Raw genomic sequence first — 21,552 nt, 5'->3', positions numbered from 1 at the left:
AATGAGAAGAAGAAGAAGAAGATTTGCACCCACAAACACGAAGTTATGCGGGAATTTTGTTCAATATTTTCACACACATTTTATGTTCGATCAGCCATCCCACTTCCATCGATTACCCAATCGGTCGTTATCGCTGCGAAGTGCTACTGTGTGATTATCGCCATCATAAAAGTGAGCATCTGGCAACGCCCCTCTCTGCCAGCTCTGCGGTAGCAATCGGTAGCAAACAACAAGTGGCGCAATAAACATCTTGAGATCTGATTTCCACAATCTCTGTGATTTTTATTGGCCCGATTGGATCCAATTACCCATGGAAGATTGATTGCTTCAAGCGGCGCACCTCTTCAGGCGTTTACTCTCGCTTACCCGCTCTTGAACCAGCTGCGAGTACCACATCCATCCTCCAACCAATGACGATAATCCCGAAACAATGCAACTCTTGTTCGCCTTCGGCTGTAATTAGCCAAGTAGATAGCTTGTCAAGCAGCCAATCCAGTATCTGACGGTATACAGCATTCGTTCTTGTTCCAACTCGATATTATTATCCTCCGACTCGATCCTACTCAGTGCACTAATTACGATTCCTGAACCTAAACCTTCACTTCCTTCGTGCCGCTTCCATCCTTGACCTCGCTTTCGGAAATGGGTAAATCCTCTTCAGTTTGCGATTTTAACCGATTTTACCCTCGTGACTTCCAGCCCGGGTTCCAAACTTCCTCCGCACCGACACGACGCGTCGACGCCAGCGCTTTCGTCATTGGATTTGGAAAGCTTCTTCGAAAATGCCTCCGCCTCAAGTGTCTTGGTACATAATAAGGCTCTCACCTGTTTCGCAGGAGCGATTCCAACCATCAAGAAGTTGTTGTTGATGTAGATGAATGAGGATTTGTTGGAAACCTTCAGCCATCCGGAGCCGCACACTAAGCGATACAGGAAAGCAAGCGACTATAAATACTTCACATATTATAATAAATATCGAGCTCCACTTCGGCTGCCTGCCGGTGGAGGCTGCTGGTTGCTGATCGGATTTGAATGTCTCTATGCTTCCACTACTCAACTACTCGCTTGCCGTGTCTCAACCATTGGATGCGTAAAGATTCGTAAGTCTCGAGACACCAGCAGCAGCAGCAGCCATCAGCCAATGAAGGCGCTGCCTGCTCTTAGTCAGCTTAAGCTTCATCAGAGCCGATCCCCGAAGGAGGGGAGAGACAGCCAGGAAATCCTCACACGAAGCACAATCTGATTGCCTTCTTCCAACCGGGCGGGGATGGAGCCCAGCATCGGCATCCCGGCACGCATTCGCTCTTCTTGAAAGATGTATTCTGGGCTGCTGCCACCGCTCAAGATATATTTCATAGAATTAAGATTGAATTTGAAAGATTATAAGTTTGCACATAATCTCTCGGAGAAAATTAAAATTAATATCGTTTCTTAATGATAATAATTATAGCTCTTCACATGTGCCGTTCCGATGTGGGTGAGCACATTTATCGTGGAAAGCGTTCCTCAATCCTGAGTGGCAGGCGCCCGTGGGAGGCAAGAAGGATGGGTGTCTCAGCCCGATTTCGGTATCAGACAAACAAATAAGAAGTATTAAGTAGGAGAATTTATCCCAATCCTTATTTCTCATCCTCGACTTTTGTACACCCGCCCCGGGTCGATGGATGTGTGAGCGGCGAGGACGCGCGCTTTTGGCAGGTCCTTTGACCTGCTTACCCGCACCCCCAACCCAATCCAGGAGGCAACGGCAGATAAACACATCGGCACCGAACAACACACATCCGTCTGCCGTCTAATACGCAATCAGGATCGGAAAGAGATCCCTAATACCCTTCTTGTAGCGGCTTAGAATATACATCGGGACACTGGTGGTAAGTAGTATGTAGGAAGAATGAGCCATTGAGAGGCGGCAGCAGCAGTGTGGGGGCCCGGGAAAATCTTTGCATCTTTGTAGAAAAGCGTTGTCACTTGTGTTTTTGCGAAGAGGGGGAATGAGTCGATTTTGGGTGCCAAGCGGTAACAGGAATTTGACAATTGGTATTATTTTGATGTGTTTTTGTTACTTCATTGAGATATGATTTCGTTTAATTTGAGTTCTAAGCAGAATTGAAAGAAAAAACACAATTTGACAAGTATTGACAAAATAGATCACACAATTGGACACTAATCCCAGGTTTGTTACGTTCGCAATTCGTTGATTAGTTGATTCTATTTGTTTCAGCAATTATGATGGCTTTGCAGGTTTTGTTCTATTATTGGCAGGGGGGTTTTTGTCGACCAAATTTTATGAAATTTGGCCACAATGTTCTTTGATATGCAAAGAAAGCTTAGGCCAAATTTGAGCATAGTCAGACATATAAAACCCCCTGCCAATAATATAACAAAACCTGCCAAAGCCGTCATTCCCCCTATCTCTGATCGCTCAGTTTCGAATAAATAAGGAAGCATAGCAAATCAATCCCTTTTCTCTTGATATTTTGTATATCTAATTTAGATTGATGCATGCTTATAATATTTTATGAAACAATCTAAACAAAAAGATTACCGTTATTAAGACGCATGGTTTGTAAATAAGTTTATAAAAGAGTTTTCGTACAATATAACGAAATTTTTCGTAAAAGATCTTAGCCCATCTCTGCAACATCACGAACACTGGTATTAGGAAATTTCAAAAAGCACTATGACATTTACAACATTTTGAACCTCAATATTCACAAACTCCATTACATTGTAGAACCAATCTGAGCATTTCACAAACTCTTGATGAGTGAAGTACAAATCTCATTTACATAAATAAAGTGAAAAAATGTCATTTATCGAGCTCACCACTTAAAAACATTTCAAACTTCGGGGACTCGCATTGTTGTAAAAAGTACAACAGAGATCGATCTAAGACCAAGCGAGTCCCGGGAGGTTAAGCTAGGTCATTAACAAGTTTCATTTGATGAAAACGAAAAAGGGTTGTTTGGCCGAAAGCCATCACCAATGGCCGACTATTTCACTCGGCCGAATGAAAAATTTGACTAAAGAGGGCATTTAGCCGAATGGGTCATTTGGCCGAAAGAGAGGTTTGGCGGAACAGATCATTCGGCTCATTTGTACCAAAATGGCGATTAACCGTAGAGGTCATTTGACCACAAACACTATTTGATCGAATATGCCAGAATGTCATTTGGCCGAAATTGTCACTTGATCGAACCGAAAAAACAGTGGAAAAGGTCGTTTAACTGAAAAGGTCGCTTAGTCGTGCGAGTCGAATGATCGATAATATAATTTGACCGAAGTGGATATATGGTTGGACAATTAAGTTGACCGAACGAGTTGTGTGGTCAAAAATGTCGATTTTCCTAACAGATAAAATCGCCGAAAATGTAGTTTATCCAAACCAACGATTTAGCCGAAAATCTCGTTCAGCCGAACACGTTTTATGTCCAAAGTAAACAGGATTTTCGGTTTTTAGTCACATGAAAATGTTGATAAAATCAAATCATCGCCAACGTTTCGATCCAAGGGTTTGGATCTTCATCAGGACTCAAGATCCAAAGATCCAAATCCCCGGATTGAAACGTTGGCAATGATTTGAAATTATCAGCCCACTGAAGTCTGCCGTATTTTATACGATTCACAATTTTTCTTCTTTGTATACATGATGCAGCTCATGATTCATGCGTCTGCGCCACACACCATTTTCTAGTTTCCCTCCGAGTATTGACACTTCGTCTGCAATCCGAATACTTGATTTCGAGCCACCCAGCATTGCACGTATCAGTCTAATCAGTTTCGCTGGAAAACCATGTTCGGACATTATCTGTCATACCTCATTTCTTTTCACGGAGTCGTACGCTGCTTTGAAATCAATGAACAGATGGTGAGTCTGCAACCCGGGTAGACGATATAATAGCTCATTATCAGTAAAACGTGATATTGATAACAAAACATGATATTACCTTGTTTGAAATAAGAGTAAAAATAACAAGCGAAAAAAAACAAAAATTTGCACCGAAATATAATGAAAAATATCAGGTTTTGCCATTAACAAGAACTTATCAATATCTTGAGTTATTAGTTTGTTCTTGTTAATAGCAAAACCTGATACTTTTATGATATTTCGGTGCAAATTTTTGTTTTTTTTTCGCTTGTTATTTTTACTCGTATTTCAAAAAAAGTTTATATTATATTTTGTTATCAATAACACGGTTTCTACCCGGGAAGTTGTACTCCCGGACTTTATCAAGTATCATCTGCAGGCTAAACATCTGATCCGTCGTTGATCGGCCCTCATGAAAACCTGCCTGGTATTCACCGACGAAGGATTCCTCAAGCGGTCTCAATCTGTTAAACAAGATACGCGACAGAATTGTGTACGCCGAGTTCAGAAGGGTGATCCCTCTGTAATTGGCACACTCTAATATGTGCCCTTTCTTATAGATTGGGCATATAAGCCGGCAGGCATTTCTTCATCCTCCCACATTTTCTGGATAATGTGGTTTGATTGATTGATGCAGCTGCTCACTTCCGTGTTTGAGAAGCTCGACCGGGATCTCGTCCTTCCCAGCAGCTTTACTCTTTTTCAGCTCGTTTAGAGCCTTCTTAACCTCGTCCAGCGTTGGTTTGACTGTCGCCGACTATGTCCATCCTGCTCCTTAATACACCCTTATTTTCACCGTTCAACAAATCTTCGAAGTGCTCCTTCCACCTGGCTGTCACCATAGTCTTGTCTGTTAGCAAATTCCCCTCCTGTTCATTTTACATGGCGGGCACTGGCGCAGTCTTGTGCCGCGCGCCATTGACAGTTGCGTAAAACCTCCGCATATCGTTTCTATCAATGTTCTCCTGCACACTTCGAAAAAGCCATGTAACTTTAGATGCTTCGAGACCGACACACACGAGCATCATTATTGATGAGAAATTGTGTTATGATAAATGTGAAACTAAGTACACTTTTTAAATTTACTTGGCTGTATTATTTTAACAAAATGATAAAGTAGTAGACGGAGTCGAACATTGGTGCACTGTGTGAGCGCCACCACGCTACCACACAGCCAACACCGCTTCATGAAGAAGCAGAGTTCAAAGTGAAACAAGTTCTACATTCTTCTGCGCATGCTCTGTTCATTGCATCAACCCGTCGGCTGCTTGACTGTTGGGTGCGTGTGTTGTCGGTTTATACGTTCATCGCACCGGTTGCTGTTCTTTGGGTTCGATGGATGTAAATTTCTGTTTGTTTTTCATTAAAACTGTGGCGATTGAACTGAAATTTTTGTGTGCATCCAAATTGACTGAAAAATACATTTCAATCCATATTACGTCTTGTGGTATTATGTCAGTTTTTTCCATTACGTCACCTGTAACATTAATAATTTTTTGGTGTGTGCGCTTCAGCTATCACACTCTCTTTGTGCTGCCTTTTTTTTCTGCGGTAGATTCGTTTCTCTTCTGCCCTTGCTACACTGTACCGCTCTCTGTTGGAACGGGTACGAGCCACTAGCATTCGACTCCTAGCAACATTTTTCTCGTCCACTCGTCATCAAACCAACCATTTCGTTGGCATCGCTGTGCTGTTGTTGTCACAGCTTCGTGGATATTTCCCCACAATCTGTTGACGTCGCCAGATCCGGTGGCATCTCCTATCTGCTCGTCCAGCTTCTGGTGGTACTGTTCAGCAACTCCTGCAACTGACAAGCGTTGGATATTGAAACGCATCGCATGTCCCTTTTATTTTGGCCATAAGATAATTGTTGCGATATAATTCTTTGGGTCAAACTACATTTTTTGATATTCGGCTTAATGCCATTTTCGGGCGTATAACTTGTTCGCCCATAAAGCTTATTCGGGTAAATAACATATTCAGTCAAACAACTTTCTGTCAAATGGCCTTTTCCCAGGATTTTGGATCGCTGTCAATAGGAAAATTAAAACTAATTTATATTTGTTGGTCTGTTATACGTTGCTCATCTTCGTTTGGTTCAATTCACTAAGACTTCAATAAATGAAGCAAACTGAGCTAAGTTAATTCGAAACTCTGGCACCAGGCGAACTTGAAATTTCATAAGATGTTTATTTCGGGAAGAGCCGTTTGGCTGAAAGTTTTTTGGTCAAATATGCATTTACCAGAAAAAAACAGTAGATCGAAATTTATCTGTACTCGCACCACTCCTAGACGAACTATCGTACAAAAAAGAACGAAACTTGAGACGTCAACAGCAGTGGGTATTATTGTAGGGATTGAGATGGACATGGAAAAATGTAGACTGACTGAATAAAAGAGTATATATATTAGTCATGAGTGCCAGATGCAAGAGTGACAGAGATGAGCGGAGTTCATCCTGTTTTGTAATGTATTTTACGGGAAGAGGTAGCTTTCGAGCTGCTGTAGATCGAAACGATTCGGATGCAGCCATCTAATCCGAACACGACACTGACAAAGTCGGTTTGCTATAACCAATGTGACGCTTCCAACAAATAATTCTGTTTTTCGCGAAGAAAAAAAATTGAAACTGCGTTTGTTTTGATGAGGACTGATGTTGTAAAAAACATCTTTGCGAACACGCAAGGGAAATTATGTTTACAAAAGTAAACATGATATTTATATAAAAAAAATAACGATGTCTATAGAACAGAATTACCTGCTAAGTTATGTTTTGAAACAATTGCGAATTAAGATATGTATTAAAATAAAATATTTTCCGAAAAGGTTATCTGAAAAGCCAAACAATAATTCCCCCGAGGGGTATCCCTGATAGGATAAACAATCATTCCTCTGCTGAGAGAGTAAATATTCATTCCCCCGAGAGGGTATCCCTGATAGGGTAGACAATCATTTCCCTGAGAGGGTAAAAAATCATTTCCCCTAGAGGGAATCTCTGATAGGGTGAACAATCATTCCTCTGAGAGAGTGAATATTCATTCCCCCTAGAGTGTATTCCTGATAGGGTAAACAATCATTCCCCTGAGAGAGTAAATAAACATTCCTCAAAAAGGGTATCTCAGAGAAAGTAAACAATCATTCCCTTGGGAGGGTATTCCTGATAGAGTAAACAATCATTACCCCAAGAGGGAACCCCGATAGGGTAAACAATCATTCCCCTGAGAGGGTATGAAATAATTCCCTCTAGAGGGAACCCCTGATAGAATGTAAATAATCATCCCTCACAGAGGGTAAACAATCATTCCCCAGAGAGAGTTTTCCTGATAGGATAAACACTCATTCTCACGAGACGGTATTCCTAATAGGGTGAACAATCATTCCCCTGAGAGGATATCACTGAAAAGGTAAACAACCATTCCTCCGAGAGGGTATCCCTGATAGGATAAACAATTATTCTCCTAAAAATGCATCCCTGATAGGGATAACAATTATTGCCCTGAGGAGGTAACCAAAAATTCTTCCGATAGGGTATCCGTGATAAGGCGAAGAATTATTCTCCTGAATGGGTAGCCCTGATGAGGTCAACAATCATCACCCGAGAGGACATATTTTTTATTTTGTTTGTATCATTCCAACTGACATTATAATGATCTCATTGAAAAACTATTGACTAACAATAACAGACCAGCAATAGCAAAAACAATTATTATTAGATGAATGATGAAGCGAACAATAGTTGAAAAAATGATTTTTCATAAAGTTAAGAAATTCTCTGAAACACATTCCAGCTGGCCAAGTCAATGCAAGTAGCTTTGATTTTTTTTAAGCATGCGTTGCTCCTTTCTTGGATGAAATGTGCAGCATTAATAATGGCTCTTTCAAACCTTGGATAAGCTTGTTGACTATCGATGAAACATCCGGACCAAAAGAATCAGTAACCAATAATATTGCTCTCATTAACATGGTTCTTCAAACGCGTGAAGAACATCCAGCATTTGTCATCCGTAACGTAGGAAACAAAGCAACATTTTGATTGCTAAAATTCTTTGCTCCGCATAATAACTTGAGGAATGACATTAATGGTGTTCTTGCGACCGGCAATAGCAGTAATATGAATATCTCTAATGGTTTCCTGGATAACGGCAATAAGTAAAGAACATTGAGCTGCATAGGATACTGCTGAAGATTCTTTCTCTTCAGATTTTGATGCGGGATTAATGCTGTAAGCTTTTTTCTTGGCACTTTCATGACTGCATGTCCGATATCAGTAATGGACTTGAGTTTAGATTTAAAATATGTAAATATTGAGTTTTGTAGGGTTTTGGTGATTCAAAAATTTATCGATTATTATTGGATGGTTTATAATTAGTTATTATTGATTGGTTTGGTGTTATGGCTCTGCTTGTTCCTAACGTGTTCAATTCAATAGCAATTTTAACTTCAATCTGCTTTTAATTTTAGAATGGCATCAGCTATATAAAAAATCTATCTAAAATAAATCAGTGCCCAACTCCCCTCACACTGAGAAGTGCGAATCTTATTTCAATTAGATTTCCTTGTCTTTGAACCAATTTGGTATTCCCTCCGCTCGTACATGCAGATCATAGAAAAATAACTGTTATTCCGTAAAGAGCATTCCAACTTTGGCAAACCACCAAAAGAAACGGACCCGAATGAGGAATCAGTCAAATTCCGTGCGATTCTAAAAATGTTAATGATTTCAGGATTAAACCATCCTGAAGTACATTCCCACCACCATTGTCTTTCGGGAAAAACCACGCGAAGAATGATTTAATTAGAACGAATCGCAAATGCCATCTTCGGCTACAGAAAGCGATGAAACGATTTTGAATATTTATGAGTGCGCGCCATGATGTTATTCAATTAGCGGATTTCACCGCCACGGAATGTGATCGGGCCTCTTTCTCTTACCTCATCCAGCGGGCATCCGGTCGACCGCAGTACGGCATGCGACTGCAGAATCAGCAACTTGAGCAGCTTATCCTTGATCTCCGCCAGCTGGGTGGGTTTGTTCCGCAGGATGGTGATCTTCAGCGTGACTACCGAGGTCAGCTCCCCGAGGACGTCGTTCACCGAGACCAACGGATTATCGGAGATGGCATCCAACGAGAGCGCCTTCCAGTTCTTGATGGAGATGGAACCTGGAGGGATAAAGGGGAGGATTATATGCGGTTTCCGTTTGGACGTGATTGATTCTTATTTTTATTGGTATTTGATTGGAAATGTATTTCAATTACCTCTGGCTGCGTTGGAAATCTCCGAGGAATAGCCGAGCCGTTGTAGGGCGGTAGTGACAATATCGCAGAATGGCGTTGCAGCCGGGATGATGACGTAGCTGTCGGTTTCGATGTTGGGTCGCCGTTTCCAGGGACTTCGAGCGTCAAAGTTCAGTGTTGCTTGCAGGGAGCTGACTGACTCAACCACGCAGTGAAGTGGCAAGGATTTAGCTGCGGAGGAAAAAGCAGAGAGAAAATGGTTCTGGTTAATAAAGCGAGAAACTTAAAACTCGTCAATGTCGAGTCGATAAAATCTTCCAATAATCTTTAAATACCGTTTCCGAGAAGCGAACAGCTCCCAGAAACGGCTGATGCGAAAAGCAAGCGGAAATTTTAATCCCTTTTCACTCAACTCAACTCAACGGATCGGGAGTATATTAAGAGTAGTCGGTCGTGCACTATAAAAGCAAACAGCCTTGGCCCGACGACGCGAAGATTGGGCGCCTGACAGCACAGAGACTATCTAAAACCCCACGCGTTCTGACACGAGGAGATAATACCATTTCAAAAATCATAAAATCAACATTTTAAAACATTTTTGCTTCGTCAAAATTATTAGCAGCTAACAGGGTAAGCTCCGAAGAAAGGAAAAAAAATCTCATCCTCCTTAACCTCTAAAAATTATCTCTTCATTAAATTTGATTCCCCTCATCATCTTTCTCACTGCTGAAACGATTGCTGTTGCGATTGCCAGTGGGAATTATCATCCCACCCTCACCCTCGTGACGGAATCATTTCTGTGCGACACACACCCTTCGATCTCACCCGAAGGAAGAATGCGATTGGCGCCACAGACAGAGCCGGTTCAGTTGCGGAAATGTAAATCCCCGAATAAGGTAAAACATCGTTGAATTAGAATTTTTCAAAGATATTTTAAACTCTGGACGTACTGTGATATGGATGTGGTTTGCTTTGGATATAAATATCACATTTAGCATTATTTGAGATTCTGACAAAAAAAAACAAAATAGCAGTGTTGCCTGAAACACGTCGAATGTGATAAACATCCCCCACATTTACCCAACTTATCTGATCCGCCTCTGGCCGTATCAAACAATGTCTCGACTTTTCCTCTCCTCCCGACTGTCAATCCTGACGACAGCACAAGAAGGGCACAAAATTTCCCAACTAAAAAGCCAAAAGCGTTGCCGTTCGTTTCCCGGCATCAAGCAATGCCCTGTGATGGATAAATCCTTCCGCCCACCGCTCCATACTTTCGGTTCTCATCTCATCTATATCACTCTGACAGAAAGTCACTTCATTTTTAGCGGTTCCATGAGTTGCTTTTAAGGTTGTGCAGATTGAAATCTTTTGACGCTTCATTTCGTTTCGTTTCCACTGTCTTCTGTTTCCCGTCGTCGTCGTCGTTGTTGTTGCGGCTTTTCCGACCTCGTTGAATGAGATGACACACACCCCTCCCTCCTCGGCAGGATGATTATGATGAGGTGAAGACGAGCTGCCAGAGTTTACGTTTCCGGTGTGCGTTCGAGGTGAACCGGCTCCACCTGGCTGGGAGGGAAAATTAGATGGCGCGCAATGGAGGATGACAGTGCTTTCTTCGGTGGGGTAGATTTCGGAAACGGCACGGTGATCGGAATGAAGAGATTTGCGATAAATGCCAATCAGCGGTAATCGGAAGCGATGGTGTGGAAGAATAAAACCGGGGTATCCGATTTTGTGTGGTCCAAAATGACGTTGATGGGGTCGTAATGTGGTGTTGTGCCAAATCGGAGGTTAATTGATTCTAGTTTGTTGAAAACTGTTTCAATAAGCAGTTTAAAAAACACGCTCAATTCTATTCAAATCATAAAAATATACTTCATCTAAAAATAAACCGAAACGTTCTGTCTTCATCCCGGATTCAAACTAACCATAGATAGAAGAGATCAACCAGCTTTGACCAGAACATCACTATCTAGAGCCGAACATATGTTTCTTCAGATTTCGGTCCTAAAACTAAACCCTTCGCATACATACGCTATGACAATCGAGTCCGGTCCAAGGTGTAGGATTTAGCTTTGGTCACAAACCGTCAGCCTTGGGTTTGTTGTGACCACTTTCCGACTAGCAAGCGACTAGTTTGCTGGTGCCGTAGCAAGCAAGTGGCAAAACTCATGTACATATATCATTCTCCCACCCAACAACGGCACAGACTCTTGGTAGACTATGACACAAATGTGGAAAGGGTGAGGTCGAGGAGGGCGATCCTGGGCTAACTGGCTAATAGTTTAAATTTTATAAAGTGAAAAGGCTTTCCATTCCAACTAGGAGCGCTCACACACGGACTCACCTACACCCGCATACTTGCCTCAAAGTATTTCAGAATAAAAGGAGAAAAAGGCTAAAGAGGTATTATCGAGTTAACATTGAGGATTACACTTCATATTTCATATCATTTGCGGAAGACCGAGCTCTCGTACTCCGAACCGCCGCCGCACTGGCACTTTGGAATGGTTCACTCTGCCAGCGTTATTCTCCTCCACAGCAAGGAACCGAAGCTGCCAGAGTGGTCAAGTCGCCTTCCTCGTGGCACACAATGCAGCAGGAGAGGAACAGGAGAGTACACCGAGCGAACCTCTCATGCAGACCGTTTATTATGCTGAACAGTATCAGTCGTTCTACATTCGTAAATACCTTAATCTTCATCAAAAAGGGGTTAATTAAAACATTCTTCTTCGTTCGGTGCAGTTCCTTTTTTTATTCCTGCTGCAACCCTACGGAAAACGTACCTGGTGTGGAATGGTACTGATATGAATGGTGATGCCAGATGTTATTCTGTTTGAAGAAATGGAAATTCTAAAACTTATTTTGAAAACTTCCGAACTACTTTTGTAAAGAAATATGGGTGTATCACTTTGTCAGTTCAAACTCACACCATCCACAAAACAAATTATTTGGTTGCTTCACAATACTAAAAGTTTTTTTTTTTGTTGAATTGATTTAGAAAAAAAATTAAATAGTTTTCATGGATTATTACCTAATTGAGATTATCATTAACAGACTTTTTTCGAGCCATACATTTGAAAAATATAATTAGCTGCCGATGCGAACACAACTGTCTCATCGTTGTTTGATTTCCTATCTATATGGGACAGTTATGCCTTCTTTGCCTTCGGATAATTAACCTTTTCTTCATTTTGCCCTTCTTCAGGTTAATTACGATTAAGACATGGTTTTAATACATTTCCTTTTAAATCCTGATGTAACCATAAGGAAACATCTGTCACAAAAAAAATAGATGTTCACCTTCTTATAAGTGCTGCTTAAATACGGACTAAATATCAAATATAAGAGCTCGCCTTGTATATTGGTTTACGGACAATGAAGCACTATGTTAAAATCCAAATTTAGGTATTAGGACATGTTTATTTTGAAGTCCTGTATGTTTTAGATTAATGATTTCAAGCCAAAATAACTGGTTTATAAGGCCACCATATTGAATTAAAAAATAGCGATTTTCTAGTTCAAATCAATAAATATTTCTAATAATCTGTTTTGGGCTTTCAACTTTTCTGTTGACGTCAGGAAATGTTTAGAATTTCTCCAACAAGCACTCAAAATTTAAAGAAAGTATTGGAAGTCATCAAAGCTCCTCCATATAAAAATTCTCAACAATTATGAAAGTTTTTGATTGTATGTTTTGAAGATGCTTGAAAGCTTGTGGATTCTTGTGTTTGGTGTCACGATAACGAGAGGCAGATAGATTCGGAGATGCATCGTGGTAGGCGATCATACGTATCTTGAACTCCGCAAGGCTCTTCCATCGACTAGTATTCGTCGTCGTGTCAAATTGATAATCTACAGAACGCAAATCAGGGAGATAATCCTCTACCGACACGAAACCTGAACAATGCTTATGAAGGACCAACTCGAATTTAGAGTATTTGCTAGAAAAGTGCTGCGAACCATCTGAGATGGAATGCCAATGAAAGACGGTACGTATACGTAGAGAAGGCGTATGAACCACACTGCAAATTAATTTGAAAATTCAACGACGTGTAAAACTGCAGCCTATTCAATTTATATTTGACTGAATTTAACAAACAAGCACAGTTTAAATTTATTTATATTTAAAGGAATAGTGAGATCGATTGAAAATTACGTTTATTTGCATGCTGCAAATATGTGCATGAAAAAACATTTAAAATCACAACCTTTTTTATCTGTGCATGGATTACAGCAGCTGTTTGGGGGATAATCCATCGTTAACACCTCGTAAATCAGAAGACTGCGGTGGGCCGCGCACTTAGCCAGAATGTCGTATAACAACCATGTAAAAGTGATTCAAATTAGCGAGCCGACTAGTACTAGAAGACGAGGAGCACAGCTATAAAGGCAGATCGATCAGATGGAAGATGATTTGCGGATTCTCCGTAGACTGTGCGTCCTTAATTTGAAGAAATAACAATAATTCTGAACTGTTCCGCCTGGAAGCTTCCTTTCAAGAGGCTCGGAAGCCTCCTTTCAAGAGGCTCGGGAGCCTCCTTTCCAGAGGCTCGGAAGCCTCCTTTCAAGAGGCTCGGAAGCCTCCTTTCAAGAGGCTCGGAAGCCTCCTTTCAAGAGGCTCGGAAGCCTCCTTTCAAGAGGCTCGGAAGCCTCCTTTCAAGAGGCCCGGAAGCCTCCTGTCAAGAAGCCTCCTTTCAAGAGGCCTGGAAGCCTCCTTCAAGAGGCTCGGAAGCCTCCTTTCAAGAGGCTCGGAAGCCTCCTTTCAAGAGGCCCGGAAGCCTCCCTTCAAGAGGCCCGGAAGCCTCCTTTCAAGAAGCCTCAGAGCCCTCCTTTCAAGAGAGAGCCCTCAGAAGCCTCCTTTCAAGAGGCTCCGGAAGCCTCCTTCAAGAGGCCTGGAAGCCTCCTTTCAAGAGGCTCCGGAAGCCTCCTTCAAGAGGCCTGGAAGCCCTCCTTTCAAGAGGCTCAAGCCTCCTTTCAAGAGGCTCAAGCCTCCTTTCAAGAGGCTCAGAAGCCTCCCTTCAAGAGGCCCGGAAGCCTCCTTCAAGAGGCCTGGAAGCCTCCTCAAGAGGCCTGGAAGCCTCCTTTCAAGAGAGCTCAAGGAAGCCTCCTTTCAAGAAAGCTCAAGCCTCCTTTCAAGAGGCTCAGAAGCCTCCTTTCAAGAGGCTCAGAGCCTCCTTTCAAGAGGCTCAGGAAGCCTCCTCCTTTCAAGAGGCTCGGAAGCCTCCTTTCAAGAGGCTCAGGCCTCCTTCAAGAGGCTCGGAAGCCTCCTCAAGAGGCCCGGAAGCCTCCTTTCAAGAGGCCTGGAAGCCTCCTTTCAAGAGGCCTCAAGCCTCCTTTCAAGAGGCTCGGAAGCCTCTTCAAGAGGCTCGGAAGCCTCCTTCAAGAGGCCTGGAAGCCTCCTTTCAAGAGGCTCCAGCCTCCTTTCAAGAGGCCTGGAAGCCTCCTTTCAAGAGGCCTGGAAGCCTCCTTTCAAGAGGCCTGGAAGCCTCTTTCAAGAGGCTCAGGAAGCCTCCTTTCAAGAGGCTCAGAAGCCTCCTTTCAAGAGGCCTGGAAGCCTCCTTTCAAGAGGCCTGGAAGCCTCCTTTCAAGAGGCTCAGAAGCCTCCTTTCAAGAGGCTCAAGCCTCCTTTCAAGAGGCCTCGAAGCCTCCTTTCAAGAGGCTCGGAAGCCTCCTTTCAAGAGGCTCGGAAGCCTCCTTTCAAGAGGCTCGGAAGCCTTCTTTCAAGAGGCTGGGAAGCCTCCTTTCAAGAGGCTTGAAAACTTCCATTCAGAAGGCTGTGAAGCATCCTTCCAACAGGCTGGGAATCATACTTCAAAAATGCTGGAAATCCTCCTTTCAAGAGGCTCGGATGCTTACTTTCAAGACGCTTGGAAGCTTTCCTTCAAAAGACTGTGAAGCCTCCTTTCAGGAGACTGGAAACTCTTTTCCACGAAGCGCGGAAGTCTATTTTTAAGAAGTTCTGGAGCTCTAAGAAGCCACCAAAGTCTTATAGGAAGCTTGATGTATAAACTTAATTTGAATTGCAAAATTGCATATAATAACGAAGATTTCAGAAAACATATTGGAGAGCCATTTATTGCGTTAGTCTTTAGGTCCGTTTCCATATATCTTATGAGTTATGCTTATTTTCATAACCAGGGAAAAATACTTCAATGAACGCGTTAAAGTTCGGAAGTGTACCTTTCAAGAAAAAGTTTGAGAACCGCTGATCTAGACTATCTTTTGAAAAGGGCTAAACTATTTTCGCTGATTTTTTCAAATTGATATAATCTAAAAACGATACATTCTAAAAAAGTGTTGTATAAATGACTATCGCAATATCAGTCAAAGTTTTAACTTCTTCTTCCTTCAAGAAAATTATTTAGCTATATTTTAGTGGAATGTTTTCACTGTCATAAGACGAGTTTAGTACAATTCCCTTTAATTCCACCACCTCGTATTACTTTTACATATACATACGTATTTCGACCTCACCTGTAAGGCCGTCTTCAGTGTCTCGTACTTGAATCGACTTCTCATTTCTTACTTTTTACTTCTCAATTATCATCAATCTCTTAACACTTTTCATATTCACTGTTGTTCAATCAAACGATACTTTCGATCGTTTCACATGTTCGGCCAAATTACATTTTAAGTCAAATGAGCATGTATGCCAAACGACCATTTCGGCTTAATAACTGTTTCGGCAAAAGTTCAAAATGGCCAAATGGGTTTCGGCTGGATGATCTCTGGCGTATTATTCTATCAAGTGGTGATCGGACAATTTACTTTCGACGTTCCAAAATACTTTCAGCGTTTTTTCAGCGTTTCGGCAGTCAAATGACAAATGACAAGTTTTGTACAAATCGAGTAAAGCCAAACCAATGTAGGCAACCTTTCTGTCAAGGAGGAGGCCCAACGAGGCCATAAGATATTCAGCGGAAAGGCACTTTGCCGAATGCCATTGCTAACAAGTTAGGCTAGGCCTTTCCAGGCCCATCCAGCCGAATCCCGGTGGGTCGAAATGGTTATTAGGTAGAAAACGGTTTGGCTGTAAACGCCATTTGATCGAAAGCGGAATACGGCCGAGCTGGTACTTTGTCGAAAAAAATGTTCGGTCGAACAGGTCATTTGGCCGAAAACCATTTGACCGAATGAGCCATTTGACCGAAAATGCCAAAACTAGATATCGCTATCTGCTTTACATTCACTATTATTAGGATAAACGCCAGCTCGGCCAAACGACATTTCGGGACAAATGAACAGTACGACTGAACGACATTTTCGGCCGTATGTTCATTTTCGATCAAGCGACCTATTCGACGAAACGACTTTTTCGGCTAAACAGAAACGGGATTGGTAGTCATACGGCACCCTCATTTATATCATATGCAGAAGGTTCTGGGATCAATTTCATCCGTTCCATTCTCTTGCTTCGACTATTTCTGCTTTCCGTTTCCCTCTTCTAACCTGTATACCTACAACTTGACTAATTCTAACAGTGACTGTGAGAATTTGATATGAATAAAAGTTTCTACATCCAACTAGAATACCTTCCTTTCATTACTATCACATTTACCACCCGTTAACGCACACAATCCTCTAAAATAGAACCAAATCCATCGATTCCAATAAAAATTCTCGCAAATTCCATGTCCCATCCATTGGTTTCCTGTGCGATTGATCTGCTGGCCAATCACGCAGCAACTACGAAGTGTACGGTCATCATGATCATGCCAGTGCTCAAAGTACCTGTTCGATCAGATCGGCCAAATGGCATTTTCGACATTTTATTCAGTTTTTGATTCATAACCGCCTCTGTTTTCAATTTGAACCGGACATTAACAAGTGGGGCCCTCCTTAGCCGTGCGGTAAGACGCGCGGCTACAAAGCAAGACCATGCTGAGGGTGGCTGGGTTCGATTCCCGGTGCCGGTCTAGACACTTTTCGGATTGGAAATTTGTTTCGGCTTCCCTGGGCATAAAAGTATCATCGTGTCGGCCTCATGATATACGAATGCAAAATGGTAACTTGGCTTAGAAACCTCGCAGTTAATAACTGTGGAAGTGCTTAATGAACACTAAGCTGCGAGGCGGCTCTGTCCCAGTGTGGGGATGTAATGCCAATAAAAAGAATTAACAAGTGTCACTTGATCATGATTTTATAGGGATTTTAGAAGTAGATAAAAAAATCTGGTTTTGGAAAAGACGCCGTATTTTAATATCCAATGTTCCTAATCCAACAGTCTCAGTAATTATTGTGTTCAACGAAATATAAGGAATCATGTTAATCATGTTGGCTGTTTGATTTTTTTTTTTCTAAATTTTGAGCGTCAAGATAGTATTAAGACAGATAGATGGAAAAATTCGGAGAGTTTAAATTAATGTAGGTTAACTACAACAAGATATGATGGTAGAGACAAATGATTGAATTAATCAATAAGTGCTAATTGAAAAATGAAAAAAGGTTTAATTCCTTCTCCAAAAAATACCACTTGGCAGCCCTAGCGTGTACATATATAAGCATCAGTCTCGTCGTTCACGTGAGTGGGGCTGTGTCGCCTCGTACGTTAATAGATTCTGACGGTTGTAGGATTTTCGAGGATCAAATAGTTCTGGCAGACAGACAAGCGAGGTGAGAGATTAAAAATTAGTGAAGTAAACGGCGAAAACCGAACAAGTTTTTCCTTTCCCTGGAAGGCATACGATGCGCTAAATCCGTCCCATCTCTCAGAGGAAGCAAAGCGTTGAAGGCTGTTCCTTCCTCTACATTTGGGCCCCACCGCCAGTGCAGCGGGGGTGTGTAAAATGTTGTTACAATTATTTAAGGAAAAGCGTGTTATGCAAATTAAAACGCTTCTTTTCGCCCTTTTCTGCACTCTTAACTATACTTAAAATCTTATTCGGTGCGATGAGGATGATGATGACGATGATGATGAAGATGAAGGCTCAGGGCGCACATGAGTACGAACGGAAGGACGAGTGTTCTCAGCTACGGTTCGCTTGGTTGAGTCCTTGAGATCCGAGCATGCAGCACACCTTTTCACTACCACCCCTCCCCCAAAAAGCACTATCCGGAACTGTGTGAATATAGAGTATGTAGTGCAGCAGCATCGGATAGTTGAGCGAGCAGCGTGTTTTGGTAAAATTCGCAAAGCTTGCCAAAATCTTCAACACCGATGGTTGTACCCACTTCGGGAAGCACAACAGAAGCTCTGCCTGAATGGGAGCACTTTTGCCTGAACATCATTGTTGGATGGGATGATGCTGCCTTTGCAGAGGATTTTTCTTCCTCGGGAGACTAGCCGGTAAAACTTCCTTTTTAATCAAAACACTTTCCCATCAATGCCGGTGAAGCAGGAAGCTTTTCCCTGGAAGAAGAAGTGTAAGCGTAAGCTAGCTGTCAGAGTTCACACTTACTTCTGAGAACAGTTGCATCGTTGCTTTAAACATAAACGGCTCTATATTGTCTTAAATATCCAATTTATAAGCTAAATTTACTCAGTTATTGATATGAGAATTTATTGGAAAAATATGATCATTGGTTCAATGTTATACAAAGTCACGTTTTGAATTCCAAACGAATAGCAAAATAAATTCTTTTTATAAACATATTCTTCCAATGGATTAGTCCAGTTTGGTTGGTTTACTTTGCGAAATCCAATTGGGAGATTGGTTCACCATTGTTTGCCTTCCACCTTGCTACAATCCGGTCAAAGTGATAGATTCTTCTCCTCGAGATTTCCGTCACCTTATGGCTGCCTTTGCCCACACAACCGATGAAGGTGTAGGGATTTGTCGTCAATCTCACCTTCACGCCAAATACACCGATATCATCAAGATGCTGCTCCACTCCTCCCCGATTCGAACGGAATCTGGCTCGGTATCCGTGTGGATGTGTGTATGAATGTTCCCAAAGAAAGTGTTTGTGTTTTGCTACGAACCTGAGACGATTATGTGGCATTAGCTTCAAAAGGTCCAGTCTCCACCGCTCAAACAGGGTAAACAAACACACATATACAAACGGAAACGCTTAAACTCCTTCTGTGCCGGAAGGCAAACCTGAGTGACAAATTTTACACGCTATCCATCAGTGCGGTTCCGAATTTCCATCCGTTCGGCAAAGAAAAGGATCTTCTTTTCCCGTCGCTTGAGCTAAGATAAATCGAAAGTGTGTGAGAAGCTAATACCTCATTTTGGATGGCCGAACGGACCAAGGAATGTCCTACGATTCGTCTTTGGACCATTGGGGATGACGGCGGAGGCGGCTGCGACGATGTCGGAATGGAAAGCCAACCCTTTTTGCATGCGGCAGATTAGGCGGCAAATCCCCTGGCAAAAGAAATCATATTATTTTAAAACTTAAACCCACTACCGGCCGGGTCGGTTGGCTTTGCTCTAGGGGAAATGGAAAATCTTGGACGGTGTGTTTTGGTTAGACAAGGATTGGTTACGTATGGCCAGGATGAAATAGTCCGATTTGTGGAACAATCATTTGCATTATATTTCCATGTTGAAAAATTTTTTTTATCAACTCATAAATGCTCTTATGAAGAAAAAAAAAAAGAACTTTATCAATATGCCATCACAATGTAAAGCTACTTTGACCTTCGTATTATCCTTGCATCGATGGCATTGAGCCCCATAACTCTGTCTCTAAGTTCATGATCCGTCCGTCATCCACTCGAAGGAATTTCTTGGATTGGCTGCGCTGCAACAAACAACCCCCACCACAAACAGTCACACAGCCACATCCACACGTACCGAGACACAATTGTACCGAAGACGACGAGGGTTTTAATCCTTCTATTCTCTGAAATCTCTTAGACACACATACATCCCCTTGTGATTCCCAGTGTCTACCACCAAAATCCACTCCAAGGGGTGAGATATAGACAGCCATTCATCCATCCATCCATCCATCCGCCCAGCCCATGCCGGCATCCCTTCGAACCCACCGCCCGTCATCCTTATCCGTAGTTTCTTTCGAAACTGCGAAATTCCACCACTCCGTGAAGGTATACCCGGGCGAAGTTCACTGCTTTTTATCTAACCCCCCCAGCCGTTCTTCCACCGGAGCACTTTTCTGGTTCATCTTTTTCGAGAGCAAAACCACTAGATCGTCGTTGAGTTCCCCGTTGAAAGCGACAGCCAGCAAAAACAGCGCCATCCGAGACACAAGAAAATGGAATAATCCGAAAGAAGGATTTACCTTTTTCTTCCCCTCCCAGCAGCATCGCCTCCCGTTGTTGTTGGATCTATTCTTACCGAATGCGAGAAAAACTCATTGGTCCTTTGCACAGGGCCGAGATGGGAGAAAAAAGAAGTCTCGACAATCCGATATTCATCCGACTCTATTCTGTTGTTTATCCCACTCGACTTGGCCTTTGCGTTCGATCATCGTCCACCACCCCACCCAGCACCCGTCGCTTGCAGTCAGTTAGCAGTTGGTTGACATACATGAGCATACAATGGTGGAGTTTTCCCACCACCCGTATAATGCACCCAACTTGGGGCATTGCTGAGAGTGTACTCTGAACTTCTCTTCACAAATCAGATCTTTCTTTTGTCAATCACTGAATTCTTTTAGAATAAAATTTCGGTTTTAAATTAAAACAAAAAGAACTCATTGTGTACAAAAGTCATTGACGCAGTTCGAGATTTTTACACCTAACGCAAAATTTGTTTCTATTTGTCGAAAATCATGAAAAATTTGAAAATATTATTTTTAATATAACTAGTAAATATTTTTTTTCAGAATCCTAATATTTATAAAAAATAAAAACCGAAATGGACAACTTTTGGTCGATATCGTTAAGCTTTCTTAATCTTTGTTTAGGGGAACCAGTGCAAAGTCGCTAAATTCGTTCTTTGAGGGCGTTTATTTAATAGTACCTTTATTATTCAATTTAGCGTAATGGTGTCTTCGAGACATTTTTACAGTGAGTTAATGCACTTCAGTTGTTCAGCTAACTGATCAATCCCCCGAAAAGTGAGATGAAAATTTTATGTTTTCCCACTACACAACATATAAGGTTTGATTCTTCATAAAAGTTGTAGCAAAAGTTCTTCTGAAAAACGTAGACAATTCCGTTACTATTGGAGATTTTTTAAGTTTTATGCTAACAACCTCTTTAAAAATGTTTTTTCATAATATCTTTTTTATTTTCCTTTTAATATTTTTGACATATTCTAGAAAGTTTTGGATAATACCAAAATACGCCGTTTGGTGGCTATTGCGACTTAAATCCTTGGAAAATAAAAAAGTTATAACAGTTAAGAAAAATATTTTGAGTATTTAGTGGAATGTCTTAACTTGTCATAAGACGAGTTCGTACAATTCCATTTAATTCCACTTAGTTGAACCTTGACAGATACGTATTTCGACCTCAACAGTAAGGTCGTCTTCAGTGTCTCGTACTTTACTCGACTATTTATTGATTTTTTAGTCACATTTGTATTA

The 21,552-nt window shown here is 41.7% G+C and overlaps 1 protein-coding gene across 2 annotated transcripts in view; it reads right to left on the bottom strand.

Annotated features, from left to right (window-relative positions):
- Positions 1-21,552, bottom strand: part of LOC134210900 (uncharacterized) — a 281,805-nt gene that overhangs the window by 20,762 nt on the left and 239,491 nt on the right. For both annotated transcript variants that reach the window (XM_062687326.1, XM_062687327.1), the window contains 2 exons: positions 9,127-9,336; positions 8,801-9,030 (listed from right to left, as the gene is read on the bottom strand). In XM_062687326.1, coding sequence (XP_062543310.1) covers positions 8,801-9,030; positions 9,127-9,336 — 440 coding nt within the window. The remainder of the gene's footprint in view (positions 1-8,800; positions 9,031-9,126; positions 9,337-21,552) is intronic.

This window comes from Armigeres subalbatus, chromosome 2, assembly GCF_024139115.2.
Source record: "Armigeres subalbatus isolate Guangzhou_Male chromosome 2, GZ_Asu_2, whole genome shotgun sequence".
Classification (NCBI taxonomy): Eukaryota; Metazoa; Arthropoda; class Insecta; order Diptera; family Culicidae; genus Armigeres; species Armigeres subalbatus.
Note: the sequence above shows the minus strand (reverse complement) of the source record. Positions and strands in the feature narration are given on the sequence as shown.